General features: G+C 27.7%; 2 protein-coding genes across 2 annotated transcripts; one reads left to right on the plus strand and one right to left on the minus strand.

Moving 5' to 3' along the window:
• Positions 1-1,548: 1,548 nt before the first annotated feature.
• LOC132942933 (striatin-3) lies at positions 1,549-10,625 on the minus strand. Its single transcript, XM_061011647.1, has 13 exons — positions 9,852-10,625; positions 8,106-8,209; positions 7,006-7,188; positions 6,749-6,944; positions 6,466-6,687; positions 6,295-6,397; positions 4,749-4,906; positions 4,513-4,688; positions 4,268-4,437; positions 4,029-4,199; positions 3,807-3,937; positions 3,538-3,739; positions 1,549-3,467 (listed from the first exon to the last, which is right to left on the minus strand). Exons 1-13 carry the CDS (start codon positions 10,101-10,103, stop codon positions 3,298-3,300), a joined length of 2,238 nt encoding a protein of 745 aa, XP_060867630.1. The 5' UTR covers positions 10,104-10,625; the 3' UTR covers positions 1,549-3,297.
• Positions 10,626-15,136: 4,511 nt separating this feature from the next.
• LOC132943169 (ubiquitin thioesterase otubain-like) lies at positions 15,137-19,631 on the plus strand. The gene is made up of 6 exons (XM_061012022.1): positions 15,137-15,390; positions 15,836-15,887; positions 17,240-17,292; positions 17,364-17,663; positions 17,733-17,924; positions 19,236-19,631. The coding sequence occupies exons 2-6, from the start codon at positions 15,848-15,850 to the stop codon at positions 19,434-19,436; spliced, it is 786 nt and encodes a 261-aa protein (XP_060868005.1). The 5' UTR covers positions 15,137-15,390; positions 15,836-15,847; the 3' UTR covers positions 19,437-19,631.
• The last annotated feature ends 4,581 nt before the right edge of the window (positions 19,632-24,212 follow it).

Here is a 24,212-nt window from a genome sequence, read left to right on the forward strand (position 1 = left end):
CCTTAACCCAAATAAAAAAAAAAAACAAAAATTAAGTTCACCTGACATTAATTAAAACAAAATATTGTATTACTTTTATTAAATGGACAAGAAAAGAATTCTTAGTTCAATGTAAAATATATAATAGACAATATGGAGTAAAAACTATAAAATATAAATTAATTAGGTAATGTTTTAATAAGTTAAGGATACGTTTTATTTTAACTTATTATTTATAAGAAAATCAACATTTGTTAAATTATTACACGAAGTAATGATAAGAAGCATGTCTTACAAACAAGTGTTTTGCTTATAATTCAGTTAGAAACAAAAGCACATTTTAAGTTTTAACTTAATTTTTAATACTAACAGTAATAATCAAAATGTACTTGTTAAAACTATTAAAACTTATAGCTTTTTAACACTTTTCTTAAGTTTGGTTTCACGTCTGTCTGTGATCAAATCTTGCGCGCTCGATTTGAGGCACTTTTTGAAAATGAAAAATTCTGAAAATTGGTATAGACCTTGGTCTTGGATGACAATACAATAATCCGTTGTCATTTTGGGACATGGACCAAAAAAAAAAAAAAGGATTGTCCCCACGACGTCGCCGTAATATCTCTCGCAGATATTGAACTTTCTCTCTTCCCCAAAAAAAACCGCAACCTCTTACGAAGCAAGTATAGGCGTGTCCTATCCATTATTATAATATCTATGGTAACAACGGTAATTATTACCAAATAACATTATACCGGTATTCTGATATAGGTACCGAAAACACCGGATACCGATATTCTTTAAACACTACAGTCAGCAGTGAAAATAAGAGCAACAGACTGTTCGTAACTTCATGTTCTTAATTATTTACTTTCAACTAAAAAGTAGAAAATAAAAAATAAAAAAAAAAATTTTAAAAACACACTTTTCCATAAAAACATTTAAAAAAAAATTTTAAAAATTGCACTAAAAAGACAAAAATAATTCTCTGTACTTAAAAATAATGAAAAATTTATTGATGAAAAATTTAAAAGTGTGTGGTGCATCAAACAAAACATTAAAAGCCGAGCTAAGTCTCACATACACTTCTTTGTTCAATCCTGTTTATAAGATAGTGACTGGCAGTATATGTCAAGTATAAGAGCAAAATAATGAAAAATTTACTGATGACAAATTTAAAAGCCAAGGAAAGTCTCACATACACTTCTTTGTTCAATCATGTTTATAAGATAGTGACTGGGAATATATGTCAAGTGTATGAGCACCACACACTTTTAAATTTTTCATCAATACATTTTTCATTATTTTTAAGTACAGAGAATTATTTTTGTCTTTTTAGTGCAATTTTTAAAATTTTTTTTTAAATGTTTTTATAGAAAAGTGTGTTTTTAAAATTTTTTTTTTTATTTTTTTTTTTTTAATTTTAAAATATATAACAATGTGTTATAAAAATGTATTAGGTTGAAAAAATTATGTCTGGATTTTTTTTTTTTGTAAAGGAATTGTGGTTGGAATGTGGGATGGACTCCTTACACATTTCGGAAAAAATAGAATGCGGGACAATAATAAAACATTAGTTATGATAATAATTATATATTTTTACAACAGTATATAATATTATACAACAAGTTATAGTATAGGTACATTATGTTTATCTTTTTTATATATTTATAAATATATAATATAGTATTCTACTTTTTTTTATAGTAGTGTAGTTGATCACACACTTGTCTACAGTAATCACTTAAGGTCAACACACTTGGGTAGTATAATAATGCTATAACTCTTATGATATCATATTCGATAAATATTTTAAATAATAATGTGTCTGTTTCATTTTGCATATATTTATTGTACTAAGAAAAATATAAAATATTTTATTTGTAAAAACAAAAATGGCAGAACATTTCCCAATACAATAAATAGGTAAAATATTTATAATTTTTTTTTAGTTTTGGTGTAAATTAAGCCAGAACTACAATACCATCCTTACATTGAAAGTATCTCACGTGAATATACAACACATTTATATCAACCACTCTGGAACACATTTGAGTTTCACTATGAAACAGGCACATACATATTATACTTGATTTAGATAATAAATATAAATATTGTGGTAATGTGGTCTATATATTTATTTATTTTTTAATGATATTGTCAGACTAGACTTAAAACATAAATTATTCTAAAATTTTAATTTTAATATAAGAGTGTCAGAACTACTTAGTTATTCTTTTTTTTTCGATCTTAAAATAAATATTGTTTACATATTATAAATATTACATTTTTTTTAAATATATAATTATTAAGTATACAATGATAATTTATTGTTGTAAGTTAAATGCGAAATATTTCAATTTTAGAAATCAAGGTCCCTTTTGTGTTAAAAAAAATGATGTTGAATTGAATCTAAGAAAATAACAGAAAAATGACTAGAGCCAACACTGATCTAATTGCAGTATAAAAACATAATGATATAAAGCAATTTGTTTTGTTAAGAATAATAATAGTAAATAAATAAAACATAAAGAATACACGGTTTGATACACACATAAGAACCCTGTTTGATCTCCAAATTAGGGTGGCACTAATTTTGAGATTCAATATTGACTATAATTTTAGATTTCATTTGATTTTTTAAGAGCCCAATTATCCAGAGTAAAATTTAATGTGTATATTCAAATATTCATTTTCAAAATATACATGCACAGTATAATGAAAAAGAATAGAATATTATATAACTAACCTTTAAGTCTTAACTATTTGCAAATTAAAAATTTCAATAACTCTGTAGTTTCAAAACATTTGATTAACAATGTAAGCCATTAACAAGGTAAGGATGGAATATGGTCATAATTATAACTGAACTGAGAAAAAAAATTAGCATATTAAGTGTTTTTAACAGCAACACTAAAAATGTACATTTAACAAAATAATTGAAAATATAAATGGAAATAATAAAAATAAAGGGATTAAAAATATATAATATATATATAATTATTGATTATTAATAATGGGAGTTCAATCATATAAAATATGATAATACATAGAAACCTTAAAAACTATAATTTTACTAAAAATTAAAATCACAGAAACTTAATAAGTTATGCACAAAAATTTTACTTTTTAAATGTTTAGTTTTAGAAAAAAAATGAATATAATAAAACAATTTCAAAAGAAAAAGTAATAATTCAACTTAATAAATCATGATTACTGCAACACTACAATGATGGATTTGATCAAAAGTCGGTCAAACAAAAGACACCAAGATAAAATTAACTGAGTGTCTTACTAATTTATATTATACATTAACTGTACCTATACAAATACTTTGACTAGGCTGTCAGCTCCAGCACTGGCAATATATGCTTCGGATGGATGAAACGCGACATCTAATATAGATTCATCTAACTTTTTTCGATGTGCAGTGATTTCTTGTACACAAGTTTTACTTTCTAAATTCCATATTCTAATGGATGAGTCATGACCTAAAACAACCAATCGCACATTTTTATGAGTATTTTTTTTTATACATATTTTTAAATATTTAAATCTTACTTCCAGATAATAAATATAAGCCATTAGGATCAACTGCCAAGCTAGTTACAGCATCTAAGTGGGCGACCATAGAATGAACCATTTTGCCAGTATTGTTATCAAAGAAACGAATATGATGGTCATCGTGTGCTGTAATAGTTAGAGGTAATGTCGGGTGGCATTTAACCCGATGAATTAGCTGAGTTGCCATTTCAGTAGGATCCTTTTACAATAAGATAAAATTTACACATTATTTTACAAATTAAAATATAACGCTTATAAATATTAACCTTTGAGCATTCTAATCGAGTTATAGGACTCTTGGTTTCAATATCATAAATAACACAATGAGATGAATTATAAGATGCAACAAATTGACCTTCAATGTCTCTAACATAATCGACTGAAGTAGGAATTTCATCTGTACAACAAATTAAGGCATTTAATATACTGTGTCAATAATATAAAAGCAAACAAACACTATTTATAATTGTGTTTAATATGTTGTTTACCTTGATCAGAAACATAAGACGACAAACATGGTGTCTTGAGATTGGTTGGTGACCAGAGTTTAACTGAACCATCAGCTGAACATGATAATAACTCTGAACGATTATGATGAACTGAAATTCCCCACACAGCATCTTCGTGACCTTCTAGGTTATTGATCAGAATGTTTTTATCTAAACACAAAAGTTAGTAGATAAATATAATTGTAACTTATATAGCTGTACTGTAAATATTTTATTACCATAAGAATCATAGGGATCTATGTTAGCTGATGGCATTGCCCACACTTTGATTACATTATCCAAACCACCACTGTAACAGTGTTCACCATTTTTACTGATCGCTAAACAAAATACTGGTCCAGTGTGGCTTCTAAATGTATATAATGGCTCTACATCTAAAGATGCTGATCTATAAATTACATATTTTAATTTGAAATTAATGACAAATCAAGATACAATATTATGAAAAAAAATTGGTTAATACTTTTTTGGAGCAATAGTTTTTTGCAAATTCCAAAGCTTCATAGTATGATCTTCACTAGCAGTTATTAAAATAGATTCAGTTGGATGAAAGGCCAAGGCTCGAACACCATCAAAATGGCTACGTAGAGTGTACTTAGCATTCCATGTTTTTCTTGACGCAGTTTTCATATCAATAATCTGGAAGGAAAAATAGTTAAGAATAAACAAAATAAGAACTGAATAAATATTTAATCTTACATCTGCATTAGTCTCTGATTCATTATTTACAGTGAGTTGCGCCAATTCTCCTAACCCTAAAGCTAAATCCATATTTCCATCAACCATTTCAACTGGTTCATTTTTTATCCAATTAGCATTATTTGAATTCTTGTTAAACACATCTCTGTTTGAAACTTCTAAAAAAAAAACATAATTGATAAGTAGATTGCAATGATTTGTAGGTTTATACAACAATCTCAATTGCATTAAACAATTCCTTAAACAAGTTCACAAGAAAATTTTTTTTTTTTTTTTATTGGCAAATGAAGTTTCTTTGACATATCTTGGTATATTTTATAAATTGTAAGAAGAAAAACTCATTTATTTTAATTTTAATTTATTATTATTAATTAAAGAGTTTTATATTGAGGTGTCAAAATATTTTTTGGTGTTTGAATCATTTACAAATTATAATTTTTTGAACTGATTTTGTTTGAAAACTATTAGTAATTAGTAATTAGTCTTTACGATAGTTAATACTTCATTAAACTGAGAAATCATTATACTATATTACGTATATTGTTTTTGTATGAATATTTTTCGATTTTTTTATTTAGGTGACTTAGTTATTACTTAGTTATTGATTTTTTTTTTTTTGAATAAATATTGTTAAATATAATATATACTGGATTTTTATTTTAAAATATATTATTTATATGATGATAGTTGACTAAGAAATCATTATAATATATTATGTGTATTATTATATAAAAGATGTAACAGGACTTGTTGAAAAAAAAAAAAATTATGCTACTTAATGGTATGACAAAAATTGTTTAAATTATATGATTAGTAAATAATTTAAGAAATATACTGATGTCAACAAATTCCCAAAAAAAATATTTTGAAAAAAGTTATTACGTTCCAAATTTATTAAATCAAAAAAATATTGATATTTAAAATAATTATAAAAAATGAACTACTTGACCTAGATAAATGTTTTTACTATCAAAATTGTTCTTATAATTTGATTCACAAATTTTTCAAATTTTTTTATTTTCAGTGTTAAAAAATTAAAATAATTTTTAGTATAATATATGTGTAGCGCAAGTGACTATAAATTATATATATAAAACATTTTTTAATATGGATTATAACAAAAATTATTCCAAAAGTCAGTTCTATCTGTTACACCCTGTATATACATACTGGACTTTTTTACTGTGATTCCTTTGAAACACGCGACCTGATAGTACTATCAAGTTAGTTGCCATACCTTCACCCAACATACAGCAGTTTGTGTGATGTCAGCAGTTTCATACTGACAAAAACAACTTAAATACGTTCATTAAATCTTTTGATTTTCATGTTTAATTACTGTTTAATTAGCACTAAGAAAATTGAAAATTGATATAATGAAGCATAAAATAATATTTTTTCTCATCTTTAAGAGAATAAAAAAAACATAAAATATAGAATTTCTTAGAGCATAATATAAGCAACTTTAACATTTTTAACCAAAAAATCTGGGCTTTACTGATACATAACATTAGATATAATATAATACAATATTACAGAAACATACTCCAGTCGTTTTGTTCATTCTCTTTGTTACTTATGTCTTCTGTCAATAATTGTAGCTCATTCACAACTTCTTCAGCCTCTGCATCTACATCATCAGGGCCAAACTAAAACAAATAGTAATAATAATAAATTAAAAATTAATATTTTAAAAAAAGTTTTTAAGGCATCATACTTTACAAATAGATGTCATATCAATGACATCATCCGCCATCCCCATTTCGTCATCATCATCATCTTCATCATCATCATCATCATCAACACCATCATCATCCATATCGACATCACCAGAATCACTTGTGCTACGCATTTCAGATAAAAACTCAAAATTTGCCATGACAGCTGATTCAACATCCAGTAATTTTTTTTGGTTTTGTTGTTGTTGCTGCTGCTGTGTCTGAGAATATTAATTTCACAAATAATTAAGTTAATTTTTTGAAAGTTTTAAGAATACTTACTCGCTTGGTAGGGGAACATTGGCCTTGATTATCACTAAAACGTTTATTGTAGTTGTTACCATTTATCTGATTATTGTCGCTTTGCCCTTGTTCTATACCACTCAAATTGTTATTATTATTCAGACCTAAAAGGTTCCGAACACGTGATGACCGAACATCAATTATTGTATCCGTATACCCAATTTCATGTAGATATCTGAAAATATATAAGATATTATATAAACACTAAAACTATAGTAAAAAGTAAATAAACTTACTCTCTAAGTAGCTGTCTGCCTTGTTTCCAACTGACATTTGATACTGATGATAATGGAGCTTCACTGTCTGCACCAACTTCTGGTATAGAAGAATATTCATCTTGTGCACTCGAAGAAGCAGAAGGTAATTGCATTTCAGATTGTGGAATTTCTGTGCCATATTTTAGTTTATGATATTTTGCTCTAAAAATAAAAAATGTATATATTTTATTTTTTCTAATTATAAAATAAACAAAATATGAAAATAATTAGTATATACAAATATTTTAATATGATAGTTACAAGTAGTATCAATTAAATAAGAGTAATATGTTCCAAATTGGATACGGAACATTTAATTTGAGAAAATAGATAATGATGAAAATATGTATTGCTTATAATTTTGGCGATTTATAAATGGTGTATGAAAATATTATGAAGTACATTTTTATTTAAACACGTATAATCAAGGGTGTATTTTTAAAATAAACAATATGATAAAACTATTTACACCATTCATCGGTGTTGACTAATAAGTTAAAAGTTAATAACAATATGATATGAAATAATAATAATCAATAATTGATACTAATATTATATTTTGCATTTTTTTCAAAAACTAATTGAAATTCAATCTATGCCATATTACTAATAATGATATAAGTAATTTATAACAAAATGAAATATCCTTAGAAATAAGGGCTGACACACAGTATTTGCTCAGAATCACTTTTTATATGAATACAGTGATTTAAATTCAAATTAAGTCGGTAAACACAAAATCCAAAAAGTTGCTTCGTCAAAAAAAATATTCGCAAAGCCACCACTGATAAATTTTGGTCACTAGATAGCTGATAGATAATTGATTTTTCCACCCTTAACATTTAGTACTCAAGGTATTCATCCACTACTTCTATAAACTGCATGGAATGTAATACTAGACATTGTTAAAATCATAGCCAGGTTAACGAATATTAACTTCTAAATAGTAATAAAATATGAGGTTCAACAATTTGGTAATACGGTTTATAAAAACATTACAGCAAACTTACATTTCCAATAAGAGGTTTGGTTCACTTGATACAGATTGTAATAGTTTTATTAAATAATATTAATATTACCTTTCAGCTCGTAACGCGTGTTCTAACATTTGAATTCGACGAATTAAATCATTTTTCAGATTGTCTTGACCTTTTCTTTCACCCTGAAGAAATGCAATTCTTGCCTAATAAAACAAATAAATTAAAAAATTAAAAATGTAATATAACATAGGTACTGTTTTATAGAGTATTAATCTACTATAGATAGTACTGTACATTAAATGTTTATCTCATTAGATAGTATTAAAGATGTTTAGTTATTTTACAAATTATTAATGTTATATAGCAATATAATTTTTCAACTTAAAATACAAACATATTCTATGTTTTTTCTAACACTGTAGTTTTTATTAGGTATAGAACTTACTAATAGACCGGCTCTGTGGATTCAAATCCTATCTGAGAAAGAGAGCACTCGCATATGACCAAGTGAACAATTCCAGTGAACCAGTAAGACATTATAACTAGGTATACCCTGAAGTATTTTAAATTACATAAGACATTGATGAAGGTACCTAGTTCTAAAAAATTAACTAAACAATTTTGAATATAGGTACCTATAATTGTTATTTTTTGAAATCAAAATAAGAATATTCTCATTGATAAATATTTGAAATATAAGGTTAGTTACATTATTTCAATTTATATTTAAAATTAATGTTATTGAGATAGGTAGGCATAACAAATCTAGGTAATTTAAAAACATATATTTGATTGTCTTACCTATAATAGATAATAGGTAATAGCCAACCTACATTGCTACCTAGGGAAACTAATGAATAAAATAAACCTTGGAAATGTATCATGTTTATCATACACAAGACAAGACATTTTGTTTAGATACTTGACCAGGGCCAGATTGGCCTGGCGAGTTACCGAGTAAAACTCGGTGGGATGTTCAAGTCATGAAGGGCCGCACCGACTGAAAATATGTTAAAAGTTGAAGAAATGGAGACTATAAAATAATGGAATGGAATAAGAACGTACCCAAGATCCGCCAGTTTCTAAGTGGGCTTGGTGGGCCGAATATGTCCAATCAAGCCCTGTATTTGACATATATTTTCTAATTATAATGTTCCTATCTATTGAAGAAATATATACCAGATACAAGTCATAATGCAATGTAATCAACTTATAAGATGATTTAAAATGAAAATAATTTAATTGGTCAGCATTTTGTTTAAATCTAATATAATACGTCAAGAGGTAGATACTAGATAGACTATAGATATCAGAAGGGCTATAAGATTTATTTATCATTTGATATCGGAACATACAGTAGCCAAGCACTTAGGACATCCACTTTGTTAGAACTATAGGTAACCTATGTATGCAATATGAGCAGGGACAAATCCAGGGGTCCATCAGCTAGGGGCCCAGACCCTTCTCCCCTTCCAAACACATTATTTCTCAAATTTTCATAGGGAAATTTGCATAAATGTTGGCCTAATAATTGATCATTTTGGAAAAAGCAACAATATGAAAAGACGTTTGGATTTTAATGAATAATCATTAGGTAATTGATTTATAAGAATAAAGTGCATATTGTACCTAATTGTATGTGTTATAAAAAAACTGTTGCTCCCCTCCCCCCTAAGATCTTTCTCTGGATCCGTGACTGAATATGAGACAGTCTGTATGGGTAGTCGACCGATAGCATAACATTTAAGGGCGATATCTGGGGCCATCTGAAAACAGGTACCTAGATATCTATAGGGCTGTGTAACACGTCCTACCCGAATAACGACGACAGTAATGCGTCCTCACCTGCAACTCTGCCCTGTCGATCTCCCAGTGGGACCGCTCCAGCTCGAAGTTGGACCACTCGTGCTGTATGAAGTGCAACACGCCGGGCATTGTGTACTTCACCTTGTTGTTGACGCCACTGCCGTCGCCGTTGTCGCCCTTCTGGCCATAACCGCCGCCGGCCTGCTGTTGCTGTTGGCCTGGCTTGCCGCCGTTGTACCCCTCTTCCATGTTCATTGCCGGCAAACTAAACGGCGTCAGTGGGCCCCTCATCTAAACGCCATCGCACCGCCGAACGCGCGCGCACACACACACACACACACACACACGCCCCGACAACAATAACAACGGTACCGCCGCACGCAACTAAAACATTGATGTTGTTATGCCCGATGTATTGTTATACATATATATATAATATTATATAGACAAATGGGTCTGCTGATAATCCCGTAGATCACGGATACGTCAGCGTTCGTCAATCGATCGGAATTCGGTCTGTAATTTCTGGAATTTTGTTTTGTACCCGATTTGTTTACGAATTAAAAAAAAAATATTTTTTAATTTTCAACGTAACTAGCGGAGACGCACTATAATATACCGTTCCCGGGTTCGACTCGCCGATGATCGCGCGCGCAGGCAACGAGTAAACGAAATCGGTCGGACACTCGGACCGGACAAGACGGGAATTCGCCTCTGTGTGGCGTTCGAACACGACAAAATAATATAATATTATAATAATAATAATAATGAAGAAAAAAAAAGTCGTAGACCGTAGACCGTAGTTGCCATTTGTCACGAAACTGCCGTGAACATACAGACCAATGCTGCCAACGGAGGGTGTGCGGCGACCCCGGCCATTGGTTCTCAACGTGTTCCCGCGATACTTCACTACACGACTGTCGTTACCGCGATGTAGAGAAGATCTTTACGTCGTGGTCGTTACGTTGGATCACAACCGTCAACTGTGCAAATTTCGAAACCAATATTTACCGCAGATATTTGTGATGGATGTTATCTATTATTCTTAAGTTCAAACAAAGGGATCTCTGTAAATTTACGGCCATTTATAGGTACATTTTTATTCATACATAAATTAAGTTAAGGGATAATTTTGGAGAATCAATATTTTTTTTCCATTTTTCAGACTTGGGACTGGCTATATAATTGTATGGTTAAAAATATTGGTTTTTCAGTATACGTTGATTATAAATAAAAATGTATTACCTATTAAAAATTAGTCAAATTGTAAAAAGTCAACTTCTAAATAAATACATTTTAGATTCTGAGCAGAGAGCCAGAGCGATAAATGTATTAATTTTACATTGATATAATTTTTTTTTAAATTTTTTTTGTATTTGTATGCACAAAAAGTAGTAGGAAAAATGGTTCGATTTTCAATTTTAAGGATGGTTTGTGATATAAATCAAACTTTTAATTTTCAACAAAGCGATATTGTTTTTTTGGTTCAACTCAAAAAAGAATAATTGTAAGTACTTCAAATTTTCACCAAATATTAGCTAATAAATATTTATAATAGCATTTTCTGTACATGATAAATTAATGTTCAAAATATATTAACACTTTTTGACCTATTTATAAACATTTAACATTCAAACATTTTTTTTTTTTGTTTTTTCTTCTTTATGTATCGATAAAAAATTTTTCACTCTGAAAAAATCCTTGAAAATGTAATACAAGGTTTCTTAAAAGTTGATAATATTCCAACTAAAAAAATATCAGAAATACATAGCTACGTTTTTTTTTTGTATATAAGCTTTTAAAGTTAGAATTTGGACAAAATTAATCAAAATCGCAAAAATTTGCAAGTTTCTAATTCATTAATAATGATTGAGAATTCATAGTGTTTTTATTTGTTTTGGTTGGGTAGATAATCGGTAAGAACAACGCAGAAAAAATCATCGATTCTCAATCCATCTCTCCGACCGATATGGTCATTGATGTCCAAAATCCGATTAGACAAATGATGAAACAAAATTACCGTAAAATTCACTAGGGACATAACGGAAAAAATACAAAACAAAAATATATGCAGAATTATAGAATAAATAAATTTGGAGAATATTCAATTGGGGGGAGGGGGGAAGGCATATCCATAGGTGGAATTAGATATTATTTGTATTGAACTGGACCACTTTTCCTGATCAATTCGGACATGTATTACTTATAAATGGTGTGGAAGGGGGTGGGCAATTAATTTATACCTTTTTTTCAACTAATTTATGTATTGGTATAATTAGATACACTTTTTCAAATTTGTATTAAGTATGATTTTTTATTTAAAAATTAAAGTATTATAATATTATAAGTAGGTATGTCATAATATAATATATAATGTTGTTTTCATGTTGACAATTTATTATAATTGTGTTTATTTAATGGAATACAGCCAACCGTAGGTATAACATATTTTATTATTAATACATAATAATTTAGGAAATGCCGAAGATAGTGGAACTGAAATATAGAATAATAGAAATACATAAAATAGTAGGTACTACAGCACAACACTAGTGTTTATAGTTTATGTTTTATTTAAATATATTTAAAATACCTAACCACAACCGCACGTCGGCACGGCATAATACAGAGAGCCAGGGCTGTCCTTAGGGAAGGTGTGAGCAGGACATTATGTATTATATCCATTTATTATATTAGTATATTACATATAGTAGACAGTTATGTAGTACCAGTATATACCTACTGTATATATTATTACGAAGCGCTATTAGCATTGGCCAAGGCCCAGTATAGCATATCAAATGTCTAACGGCTAAAATATATACCAGCTTGGATTAACAAATCCAAATGGCTGTTCGTATGGTGTACAGAATTTATCTGGCCCGCAGACATGTAGTTCATTTTTGATGGTGAATGATATGAGATTTTTATTAATTTTTATTTGATTTTTTTGATTTTTTCTTTACTTTTTTTAAGATAACATGTACAATGTACATTAAATTTGTATGGCCTCCGAAAACTTCCTAAAGTGAATTCCTAAGGTGCAGTCCCTTCAAAAATATTAATTTGTGATCCCTGGTATATACTATACCTATACAATATTTGTCATTTGTGATTTTTATATATTATATTTAATATCTTAACTAATTTAAAAATGTTATAAGTAAAAACACATTTTCCGTGACGTCTTTCAACTTGTAATTTTTCAAACATATCGATTTTTTCCTAGATTCTATTGAAAAATTTCAGGAATAAACATACATTAATAGAATAATATGATGATGATAAATGAGTGATAACTCACACAACTTGAAACAAAATTTGAAATGAGAATTTTGAAAATCTATTATTATATGTGATCATTGTGGTAAAATAGATATTAAATAACAACAAATGGAATTTTTGAGATACCTAACGTATTATATAAAAGACACTAAGTATTTTTTTTTATGTTTACTAACTGGGCTAAGCCCCATGTGAGCCAATTTCAAGTATCCAACTATGATACATTCATAAAATAAAACAAAAAATATTTCATACGTGATGGAAATAAATAATAAAATATAATAATTAATAAATCATACCTCCCGGGATATATGCTTATTTGTATATTCTCAATGCGAAGCTATGATTTGCGAGGCCCTGTGCAATTAATAAAAGTTAGCCCCCCTAAGCCCAATAAAATAGGGCGTAGCCCTGTGTGGTCACACTTCCTGCACACCCCTCGCCCGCACGGTTATGATTATATACCTATAATCTATATAATATGTCTGTATACAATTTTTGAAGTAGCTGTACGCAGAGTAAAATATAAATACCTATATATCATAATTATTGATTTCTAATGTTCTACATACAAACTGAAATGCATTTATCTAAGATAACAAGTAAAACATGGTTCAATAATATTGTGTAATATGAATTATGATGAATTGTCGACTTTATTGTAAAATATTCATACATGTTATATTATATTGTATTGTGAATGGAATGATTTGATCGATACAATAAAAATACATACAATAATGTTTGAACTATTTGCTGCATCATTTATATAAATAGCACAATTACATATTTTAATAATTAGTGGCACTAAGTCACTAAAATCCAAAATGCAATAACTGTGTGTTAGGATGACGGTATATTATATTGTATATAGTGTATAATATTATGGGTACTTGTTGACACTTGACCGTCAACTTATAAGTTATAAATATTAAGTAAGAAATATAAAAGTATGAATGGTGAATACTGAATATTATATACCATTACACAAAATACTTTATACCAATATGACAGAATATATTATGCTAAACGATGGAAAATTATGAGTAGGTAGTATTTTGTTGTAGGTAGTGATAATATTATAAATCTAGTGCCAAAATATATTTTAGACTCGTAAACTGTAAAGTCGTAACTCGTAAGTCGTAGTTCTGAGATTTGTAAGTATATTAAAACAAAAAAACATAGAGCTAAAGATAATTTATATTTTAAGAATAATCTATTAAACATTCGTCTACATTATACATAATATTATATTAGTACATTACTAAAAATTGTAAGCGTCTGTTGTCAGGAAAAACTAATTTGTATAATAATACTTGGTGTCTATAGGTAGGTAGTTATTTTATCCATTAATATAAAAATTTACTATTGAGGAAATTTGCCTTAAAATATTTAATTCATTTTAATATAATATAACACATACGACGTACGTATACTATTATATTGTGTTCTGTACAGGCAATTTATATGTATATTATCATCTTGAAATGCATAATTTAATACCTAAGTACAGGGGCGGACTGGGAATAGAAATTGGCCCCGGGGAAACGGGAAATTCGGCCCAATTTTGGGGTAATAATAAAATTTTTATAAGTTATCGGCCCAATTTTATTTAAGCTACTCAAATGTTTGCAAGGCCCAGGCAGGGATCGCTCACCTACCACCCAGTCAGCCACGACTGCCTAGGTAGTAGCATAGAGTATATGCTATATGGGAAGTAGGTATTACATACTATTATTTATATGATTACAGCGAGGTAGTTTCCTATAAAATTAATCAATACACATAATTTAATTTGTTTTACTCTGATAATTTAAAGAGTCAAATAGGTACTCAAATTAGACTATTAGAGGAGGATAAAATTATTATTTATTTAATTTTTTACCATTCATTTTTGTGTTGCTAGGTATTTTGGGAACCCATTTCTTCTACAATATAATAAAATAAAAATTGTCTTATTTGTCAGTGGTCGTTTGATTTGGTAACACTGCGGCTATCTTTGACGATAGCTTGAAAAGAAAAGGAAACAATGATAAGCTGATTTGTATCTTTTTTTTGTTAATTAATAATAATAATTACATTTCATATTATTTCATAATTGTAAAATCATACTTATACATCTAAGCAAGCTAATAGGTTAAATTTAAGTAGATATTTACTATTTTTCTATTTGGTCTTAACTTAAGTTCAAATTATACTTAACATTATCATAATTCAGTTCTTGATTGGTTATTGACATATGCTGATTGTTTGTTGCAATCATTCAGACGTTCAGTTCATTCAATTTAAATAAGTGAGTACACTAATATTACATTTACAAAATGAGTATAATATTTTAATTATGAAATGTTGACCAACATAATATTAAATTATCTATTCAATATACAAACAACTTTTAATATTATCCATTTATAAACCAGTCATTTCGTTTAAAACTTAATCCATGATTGTTTTAATTTGTTCTTTTTGAATGGTTAAATTCCAAAAAGTATTTTATCACTTCTAAAATGCAAATATTATATATCGATTAAGATGATTACAAATCATAATTTAAAATCAACTTAAATTATTTATAATTAATCACAACCTTTTAATTTCTTGGTAGATAACATTTTCATGCCACCCTATAATCTAAAATAATTCTTCCCTTAGTAATAATTTAAAAATTATAAATTTAGCATAAACCGTAATATATATTTGAATAATTTGTTCCTACATAAGTATTTTGTTTGTTATAGGATTATTATAATATGGATAATAACCATGAAACAACTGCAACTAAGCCAGAAGGTAAAACAATGTATTTAGTTGTAGAATTATTGAAATACTTTGTACAGTAGGTCAATTTCACAATGCGATTAAATCTTTTAGGGTGTTAGCCACTTAAAACTATTTATTGTGAAAAAAAATATTTAAAACTTTGCATATTGTATTTGTGCGTTATACAATTATGTTAATGTTGAATAGTTATAATGAAAAAAATGTTATAAATATTTATAATAATTCTAAATTAATAGATAAATTATTGGAATTATTTATATAAATTAATAAATACATCAAATTTGTGGTAGATACTCATTTCATGTATTAATTTTTTTTTATTTTTCCTAGCATTAAATTTATATTTTGTTTACCTAGGTATTATATTACCTATTTATAGTATATTTTATTTTTTGGTTTAAAACTAAGAAGATACTTACTTGCCATTTTCTTATGATTTTGAGGTTCAAAAAGTTCCTCCTCAATATTACCACATGAACTGGTAGTGTCCACGCAACCCCACCCTTAGTCATCTTCCACTGCTGTTATTAGTGTAAGCCTCTATGACTCGACAGTTGTGTATGATACTTAGATCATGTACCATATATGTAGCCATCAAGCTAATTCTTGATGCCATAATGAATACATGGTATAAGAATGAACCTAGAGCCCTGACTGTTTGCACTCTAGCTTTTCCAGTCATTTTGGTATCAAATCTTATATGCATATATATGAGTATGGCTACATCTAAAGTTCATGATCTAAGGTATGATGGTAACTGATGATTGCGATATAGCTTGTATGGCTGATCTAAGCCCAATTTGCGCCTATGACCTAGAATTCTAGACAATACTTAGGGGGTCTGTATGTGTTTGGCAGCTTAGTCTATAATATGATAGTGGTTCACTCATACCTTTAATAGAGTATAAGCATTAGACACTATAAGTACCCATTTGTCTCATATCTATGAAAGTTTAAACTGAGCAATAAGAATTTTAGCTTATAGAGTATATAATATAGTATATATTATATATATTATATAATAATACATGTATTTAAGGAGCCATGGGGGCAGAACTGTCCTCAGATCTGCACCCGTAAATACGCTCCTGCACCACCAGGCGACTCGTTTTTAATCTAAAAATGTAAGGTTTATTAATGACATTTTTCTGTAAATTTATACATAATTAGTTTAATTGTTAGTGTACTATGTTTGTATGTTACCAAGTTACCCATTTAATGTAAGCTACTCATTATTTCAAAAACTTAGTTTTTGAAAATATATTTTTTTGATAATTTTAATCATTTTTCACACTACAAAGTTTATTTCTAGTAAAAATAATGTTATGTTAAATATTTTATGTTTGTTTTTATATTTTCAGGATTGGAACAGGATGAATTGATAATTCAACAACATCGAGAAATTGAAAAAGAGGTTGATAAATTGTTTTCTTAAGTATGTTTGTTGTTATAACACATATATTAATTTTCCAATTTTGATTGCAGATTTCCGATTCTATATTGTTAATTGGTCAAAAAGAAGAATTAACATCACTTGAAACTGAATATATAAATGATCCCGTTTACTTAACTAAAATTCAAGATCTAAATAAAAAGTACAAATGCATGAGACGTGCAAGACCAGATGGTAATTGCTTCTTTAGGTCATTTGCTTTTGCATATTTTGAATATTTGATGGATCATAATGAAGAATATAAGCATTTCAAAGAACGTGCACTAAAAAGCAAAGATGAATTGATCTCTTGTGGTTTTACTCAATTTACATTGGAGGACTTTCACGATACAGTAAAAGTTTTATTTATTATTTATTAAAAATCAATTTAAAATAATCTTTTTTTTAAAATATTATCTTAGTTTATGGAAGTGGTCAATTTGATTGGTGAAGGCCAACATGAGAAATTATATGATACATTTAATATGCAAGGTTACTCAGACTATGTAGTGGTATATCTTCGTTTGATAACCTCAGGACAACTTCAAAAAGATGCAGAGTTTTATAAGCATTTTATTGAAGGGGATCGGACTGTTGTAGAGTTTTGTCACCAGGTAAAATTATGTTATAAGTTATAACTTTCTTCCTTTCTTGAATTGAAAAAAACATAGATGAATAATATATTTAATTCATTGTATTTATGTTCGCACAATGTTCTAAATAAATAAATAGAAACATTAGAATGCCTAAAGTCAGTTTAATATTAATATTTTCTATCACTTATCAATCAGTGTAATAAAATACTTTGTGAAAATATGACGTAAACATTAAATTATTTTAATAGAAATGATAGATAAGAATTCTAATAATCACATTTTAGATTCTGAGTGGAATGATAGATGTATTGATTTTATAATGATTTGTGTTTTTTTTTTCTTTTTGTGTCTGTCATCACCTTTTAGGACAGTAAAAATGCTTGGATTTTCTTCAACAGTAATTTTTCTGATAGGAAAGTGAATCTAGTTGTTGGTACTTTGGGGGGGGGGGGGGGGGGGGTCACAAGTAAATATTTCCCAGTAATTTTCAAAAGCGACGTGAAAAACAAAAGAAAAATTAAGGAAAAACAGGAATTTTTACGCAAAATCTGTTTTCGAGAAAATCGATTTTGGTTTTTGGTGTAACTCTAAAACAAATGACCGTAGGGACATGAAATTTTGACTGAATGTTTATAATTGCATTTCCTATACACCATAACATTTTCCAAATATTTTGACTTAATTTGAACTGTTTACGGACATTTTCAGTTTCTATTTTTTAAAATTTTTTTTTCTATAAATATCAATAAAATTTTATTTGTTGTTTAAAAAAGCTTAAAAATTTAATAGAAGGCTCCTAGGTTATTGTTTCAAAGGCAGATGAAAAAAATTAAAAATCCATAGTCACAATTTTTTGTTATAAGTATTTAAAGTTCGAATTTTGACAAAATTTAATAATTATTTTGTAGTTAAAAATTTATAAAATGTTCAACTTTTATAGCTAAGGATTGAAATTTTAAAACAAGGTTCCATGTAAATAGGTTATATATAAATTACTTTTTTTACAATAATATCATCAAATATACTTGGTAATATCATAGGCTGACGACTGACTGTTTTCGCTCAGAATCATTTTTCTTATACAATGATATTATATCATTGAATTCAAATTTAACACCATCCATTACAGTGACCCACTTATCACCTATTGTATATCAGAGTGACATCCACTTACCCACCTTTTTAATGTTTAGTTGAGAATAAACCTATGGTATATGTTAAAATATTTTCAAAAAATAAGGGGTACTCTGGTCCCTTTGTCTTTTTAATTTAAGCCATTTTTTTTCTAGAATGATTATTTAAACAATTATGTTCTGTTTTATTATTTAGGAAGTAGAGCCGATGTTCAAAGAAAGTGATCATATTCATATTATTGCATTGAGTACTGCGTTAAATGTTGGAGTTCGAGTAAGATACATGGACAGAGGTGAATCATCTGAAGCTATTGCCCATGATTTCCCTGAAGGATCTCCAGTCTGTGTTCATCTTCTCTATAGGCCTGGCCATTATGATATATTATACAGTAGATAAAGTCAAATGTGTTTAATTATGAAGTTATTTAATTAATACAATCAAATTTAACATCATTATTTAGAGGGTTGTTTTATTTAAATATTAAAAAAAAAAAAATTGATAGTTACATATATAAATTACACCAACTCATCAAATATCTTAAGCTTGATTGAACTTATTTAATAGATTTTTAATAAAATAATTGTACACATACTATAGATTTACTTGCTCACAAATTATGTGTTTTTATGTTATATAATATTGTCTGGAAAGCATATAAATTGTTGTTTCTAATGTTTCTTGGTGATGTGCAATAATAATAGTACTTTATTTTTTTTTTAAAAAATTTTGAAATAAAAAGTTACGTTTATTGAGATAGAGATTATATTAAGCAATTAAACCATAGTAAGTACAAAACAAATTAATTTACCTAATATTAATTAAAATTTAAAATAAATAATTTATAGAAGACAATTATATTTGCTTAATTATACTCTTAAAGCCATGGCACTGATTATTTTATTCATTAAAAAATAAACTAATTAATTTGATTAAGTAAAAATAATACTAAAAATTAATTTGAAAATATTTAAATTTGTCATATTTAATATTTAGTATAATATTTAAGCCAGTTAAATTAAATACACTGATTTGTTATAATGAGTATATTGTACAACATATTGAATAAAGAGTAAAGACTATTGGAACTATAATCTACTTAATTCAAAAATTAAAGTGACTAATAATTTATATTTGTTCAAATTACATTTTAAATGTATTATACTGTAAATTATATATCATTCAAAATAAATCTTTATATTGGTTCAATATACAGATTACTGTTATTTCAATATATAATAATACAAATACAACAGGTATATGCTAAAAAATATTGCAAATAATAATTACTTAGGATACTTATTAGTATGTAAATAGATAATATATTCTGTCCTGCTGGAACTTAACTATAAATCAAGCACTGGATGTCTTTAAACTTATTTTAATTTTTACCACCATTCAATATTTTGGTAATTTAGACATTATTTTAAAACGTAATGTCCGACAACACATTGTTGCTAAATAAAATATTTTCAGTTTGTGGTTTTATATCTTTTTTTACTGTAAATATTTTGGACTCTAATTTTTTTTTTTTTTTTCGAATGTTTGATGCAAATGCTTAATTTAGATATGTTTTTAGTACATTTGGTAAAATGTTATACAATTTTAGTTTTTTTTTAAATTTTAAATTAAATATCACTTTATTGTACATTACAATGTAGATTATATACTGTAATTTATATTCTGTTGTTTTTTGATCTCATAATAATTAATAACTCGAAACCCTGAGTTTAAAATTGATATTAAGAATCTTGAGTTACAGTTTTTATATTATTAAATATATAAAAGTATAAGCATTTCAATTACATTTGATTAATGTTTACTGTAAATATGAACTTTAAATTATTGATAACATTTTTTTTATGTTATGACGGGCTGTGTGTTTGTAGGAGATTGTTAGGAATTAAGATGTAACATAATTTAAATTAATAATGATACAAAGTAAGATGATACTTCTTTTAATGTGGTAGAGGTGTCATGTTAAAATATTTAATGAGGGGTGTTATTGGTTTTTTTGACTGACGTCAATGTGCCAAACACGGGGTATATGTTGGGCCTGTAAATTTTTTTTGGGTGGTGGTTGGTGGTTGTTGCCATAGACCGTGGTTTAGACTTAAGGGGGTTGTGGGGGCAAAGCCTGCTTGAAATTTTCTAGGAATAAGTGGTCTTTTTTTTCCCAGTCTGCCGGAGTATTTTTTAACTTCTTTGGCGCTACTGACTGACATATTAGAAATTATTTTTCTAACCACAAAAATGTTATTAACTTTATTAACGTACTTGATTTTATCATGTTCATATTATATTTTTATACAGCACATTTTTGTATGTAAAGCACGGTAAAGGTGCATTATGCTCCTAGACAAACAAAAATAGAAATAATACTTAACAAGCTATGGAATAATAATTTTAATAATTTTTATTTTCCTTTAAAACTGATGGAACCAATGACCAACTTTTAGTGAAAATGTAAATTGAAACAAATATAATTAACTTTTAATATCAAATACTGCATAAAACATAGAGGATACACGTGTATGAAAGTTAATGGAAACCAATTGATTTGAGTAATATACCATAAAGAATAACCTAGATAAAAATAACTTCTATCAAAAAGACCAATGGCACCTCTCCCAGGTTAAGCTAATTGTAATGTAAAATAGCTTTCCTAACACAAAGTTTGAAATTTTAATTAGGTATCATTGTAACAATGAATTCAATTTTGAATTTTTTGTTTAGCATTTTATGACATTTTTTGAATTTTTAGGTTTTTATTTTTTTACAACTCCCTTTAACTATTATTATTACATACGTATTCATATCTTATGAATTATTTTTAAATTTTTGTATACAAATAAAAATAATTAAAAATATAGTTTTTCTTGATGCAACTTAATAGATCTTTAAACATTTTAAATTTTGATTTTCTTATGCATTTTTTAAGGTCGTTCCTGCAATAAACTCACAGCCCTAGATATTACATACCTCAATAAAAAATATGTACTATTATAGCTATATTTATTGTTTATTAAAAAGGCAAGTATTTTTTTTCTCATACCTATCTATTTATTATTTTACAAGACAATAAGTTTGAGATCATTGTTTAATTTTTAAATCAATTAGTTACATGAATTATAATTCATTTATATGTCTATAATGTCTATTGACAAATTTAACTAATACTTTCCATATTTAATTATTTAATACAAATCTATTATTTTCATATTTATTGAATTATTTTTGTTATTCTTTAAAATTGCCTCTTTGTAAAGCTAGGTTTACACGAAACATGAATCACGCTTTCGGCCCCACGGGCCACGACCCAAACGTGATAGAATCAAACAATGTTTGATTTTCAGTCGTGAGATACGAATGAAGGAGGCGTAGCGTGATTCACTCTCAAATTCACGCCCCATGTAAACGCAGCTTAAGGATAAATTAAATATATACAATGTTCCAAGATGATATTGTTTGAACTTTAAACAAATAAAAGGGAATATGAGTGATAATTTTTATCATGTAACTATGTAAACCAGAGCTGATCTAGAGGGGGTGCTATAGCACTCCCCTTGGCATGTTGCTTCCTGGAAAATAAATACTCTACACAAGTATATTGTATTTTTCAGTAGAGGGTGACATTTCTAAACAAAATTAGTACCAAAAAAAAAACAGTAGTTTTTCCCTAACGCTGCCCTTAACAATATATTGAAGAACAAATAAATCCACTTTAAACTATAGGCTACTAAACTTTAAGCTACCTAGAATTATTTTTTTTTTAAAACAAATATATATACGTATTTTAACAAGTTAAGAACGAAGGTAAAAAAAATAATTTTTGGGAATAATCATTTTGTAAGTATTATATCTCTGATTCCTTCCATATTTTGCTATTTTACGTTTATATGCATGCGCACAAGCACAACACTCGCGCGCAGCGTCTATAACAAATTTTGATTTTTTTTTAACGTACCTATGTAATTAAGCATGCGAAAACGATGAAGTCAGAATTTGGCGGTCAGACTTAGTTATACCTAATTTAAATTTATAGTATTTTCATTTACACCCGACGTGGTCACTTGCTCGCTGTGCAGGTCACTCGGACAATTAAAATTGAAAACATTGGGATCCCTAGGTTTGTTATGTAAAACCACCTTGGGTGGGCCTCAGAAAACGAAATTATTAAAAGCACATATATATCCGGCATCGTCTCCCTGTGTTCCCTCAGACAATTACAATCGAAAACATCACTCGACCTATAATGTAAAACCACCTTGAATGACTTCAAATAGCTAAATATTCATAACTAATTTCGACCGGCAAATTCTGATTTCACTATCATTTTCAGCATGCTTAAGTATGTTACTTAAACAAATTGAAAAAAGGATGTCTGGTAAAACACAAATATACCATTGATTTCACCATAATTTTAAACTTGTTAAAATACGTAAGAAAAAAAATTTAAAATTGGTTATAGGTGCTGGGAGCGACAGTAAAGTACGGTGGCGGGTATGCTTGTAAATACGTAAAATCCCAAACTTTGGAAGAATATATAAATTCCAAAATAATAATTTCCACAATTTATTTTTATACCATCGTTCTTAACTCGTTGAAATACGTATGTTTCAACAAAAATAAATGCAGGAGGTAGCTAAAGTGAATTTATTTCATATTAAATAATGTTGTTTTTAAAGTTGAAATATTAGACACATTCATTTTGAGGACTAAAAAAAAGTCTTGCCATCAGTACCTATATATCCTATATATGGAGTATACAGAATACGAGACCATAACTTTAGCACCCCCATAAAAAAATCCTAGATCCGCCACTGCATGTAAGTACTCATTTTGCTTCAATGTGATTCACTACCTTATAAATAAAAAAAGTAAGCTGCCTGACATGTATCTAGCCATCTAGGGTTGAGTTTTTCCAGTATGTAGCGGCATTGCGGTATCCAATTTCAATACAGTGAACCCTATGTGTCCCCTCATTTAATGTTCCCAGCATCTGTTTCTTAGAGAAGTGCTAAAATAAGTCTTATAATTAATAAATCAAGTCTAAAGGTGGGTATTATTTCCAATAAAAAAAATAAGAAAGTTAATTATTGATATTAAACATTATTATGAATAATATTAAACTTTATAGATTTTTTTTTGAACTATTATATCAATTATTGATAT

The sequence above is a fragment of the Metopolophium dirhodum genome, chromosome 4, assembly GCF_019925205.1.
Source record: "Metopolophium dirhodum isolate CAU chromosome 4, ASM1992520v1, whole genome shotgun sequence".
Classification (NCBI taxonomy): Eukaryota; Metazoa; Arthropoda; class Insecta; order Hemiptera; family Aphididae; genus Metopolophium; species Metopolophium dirhodum.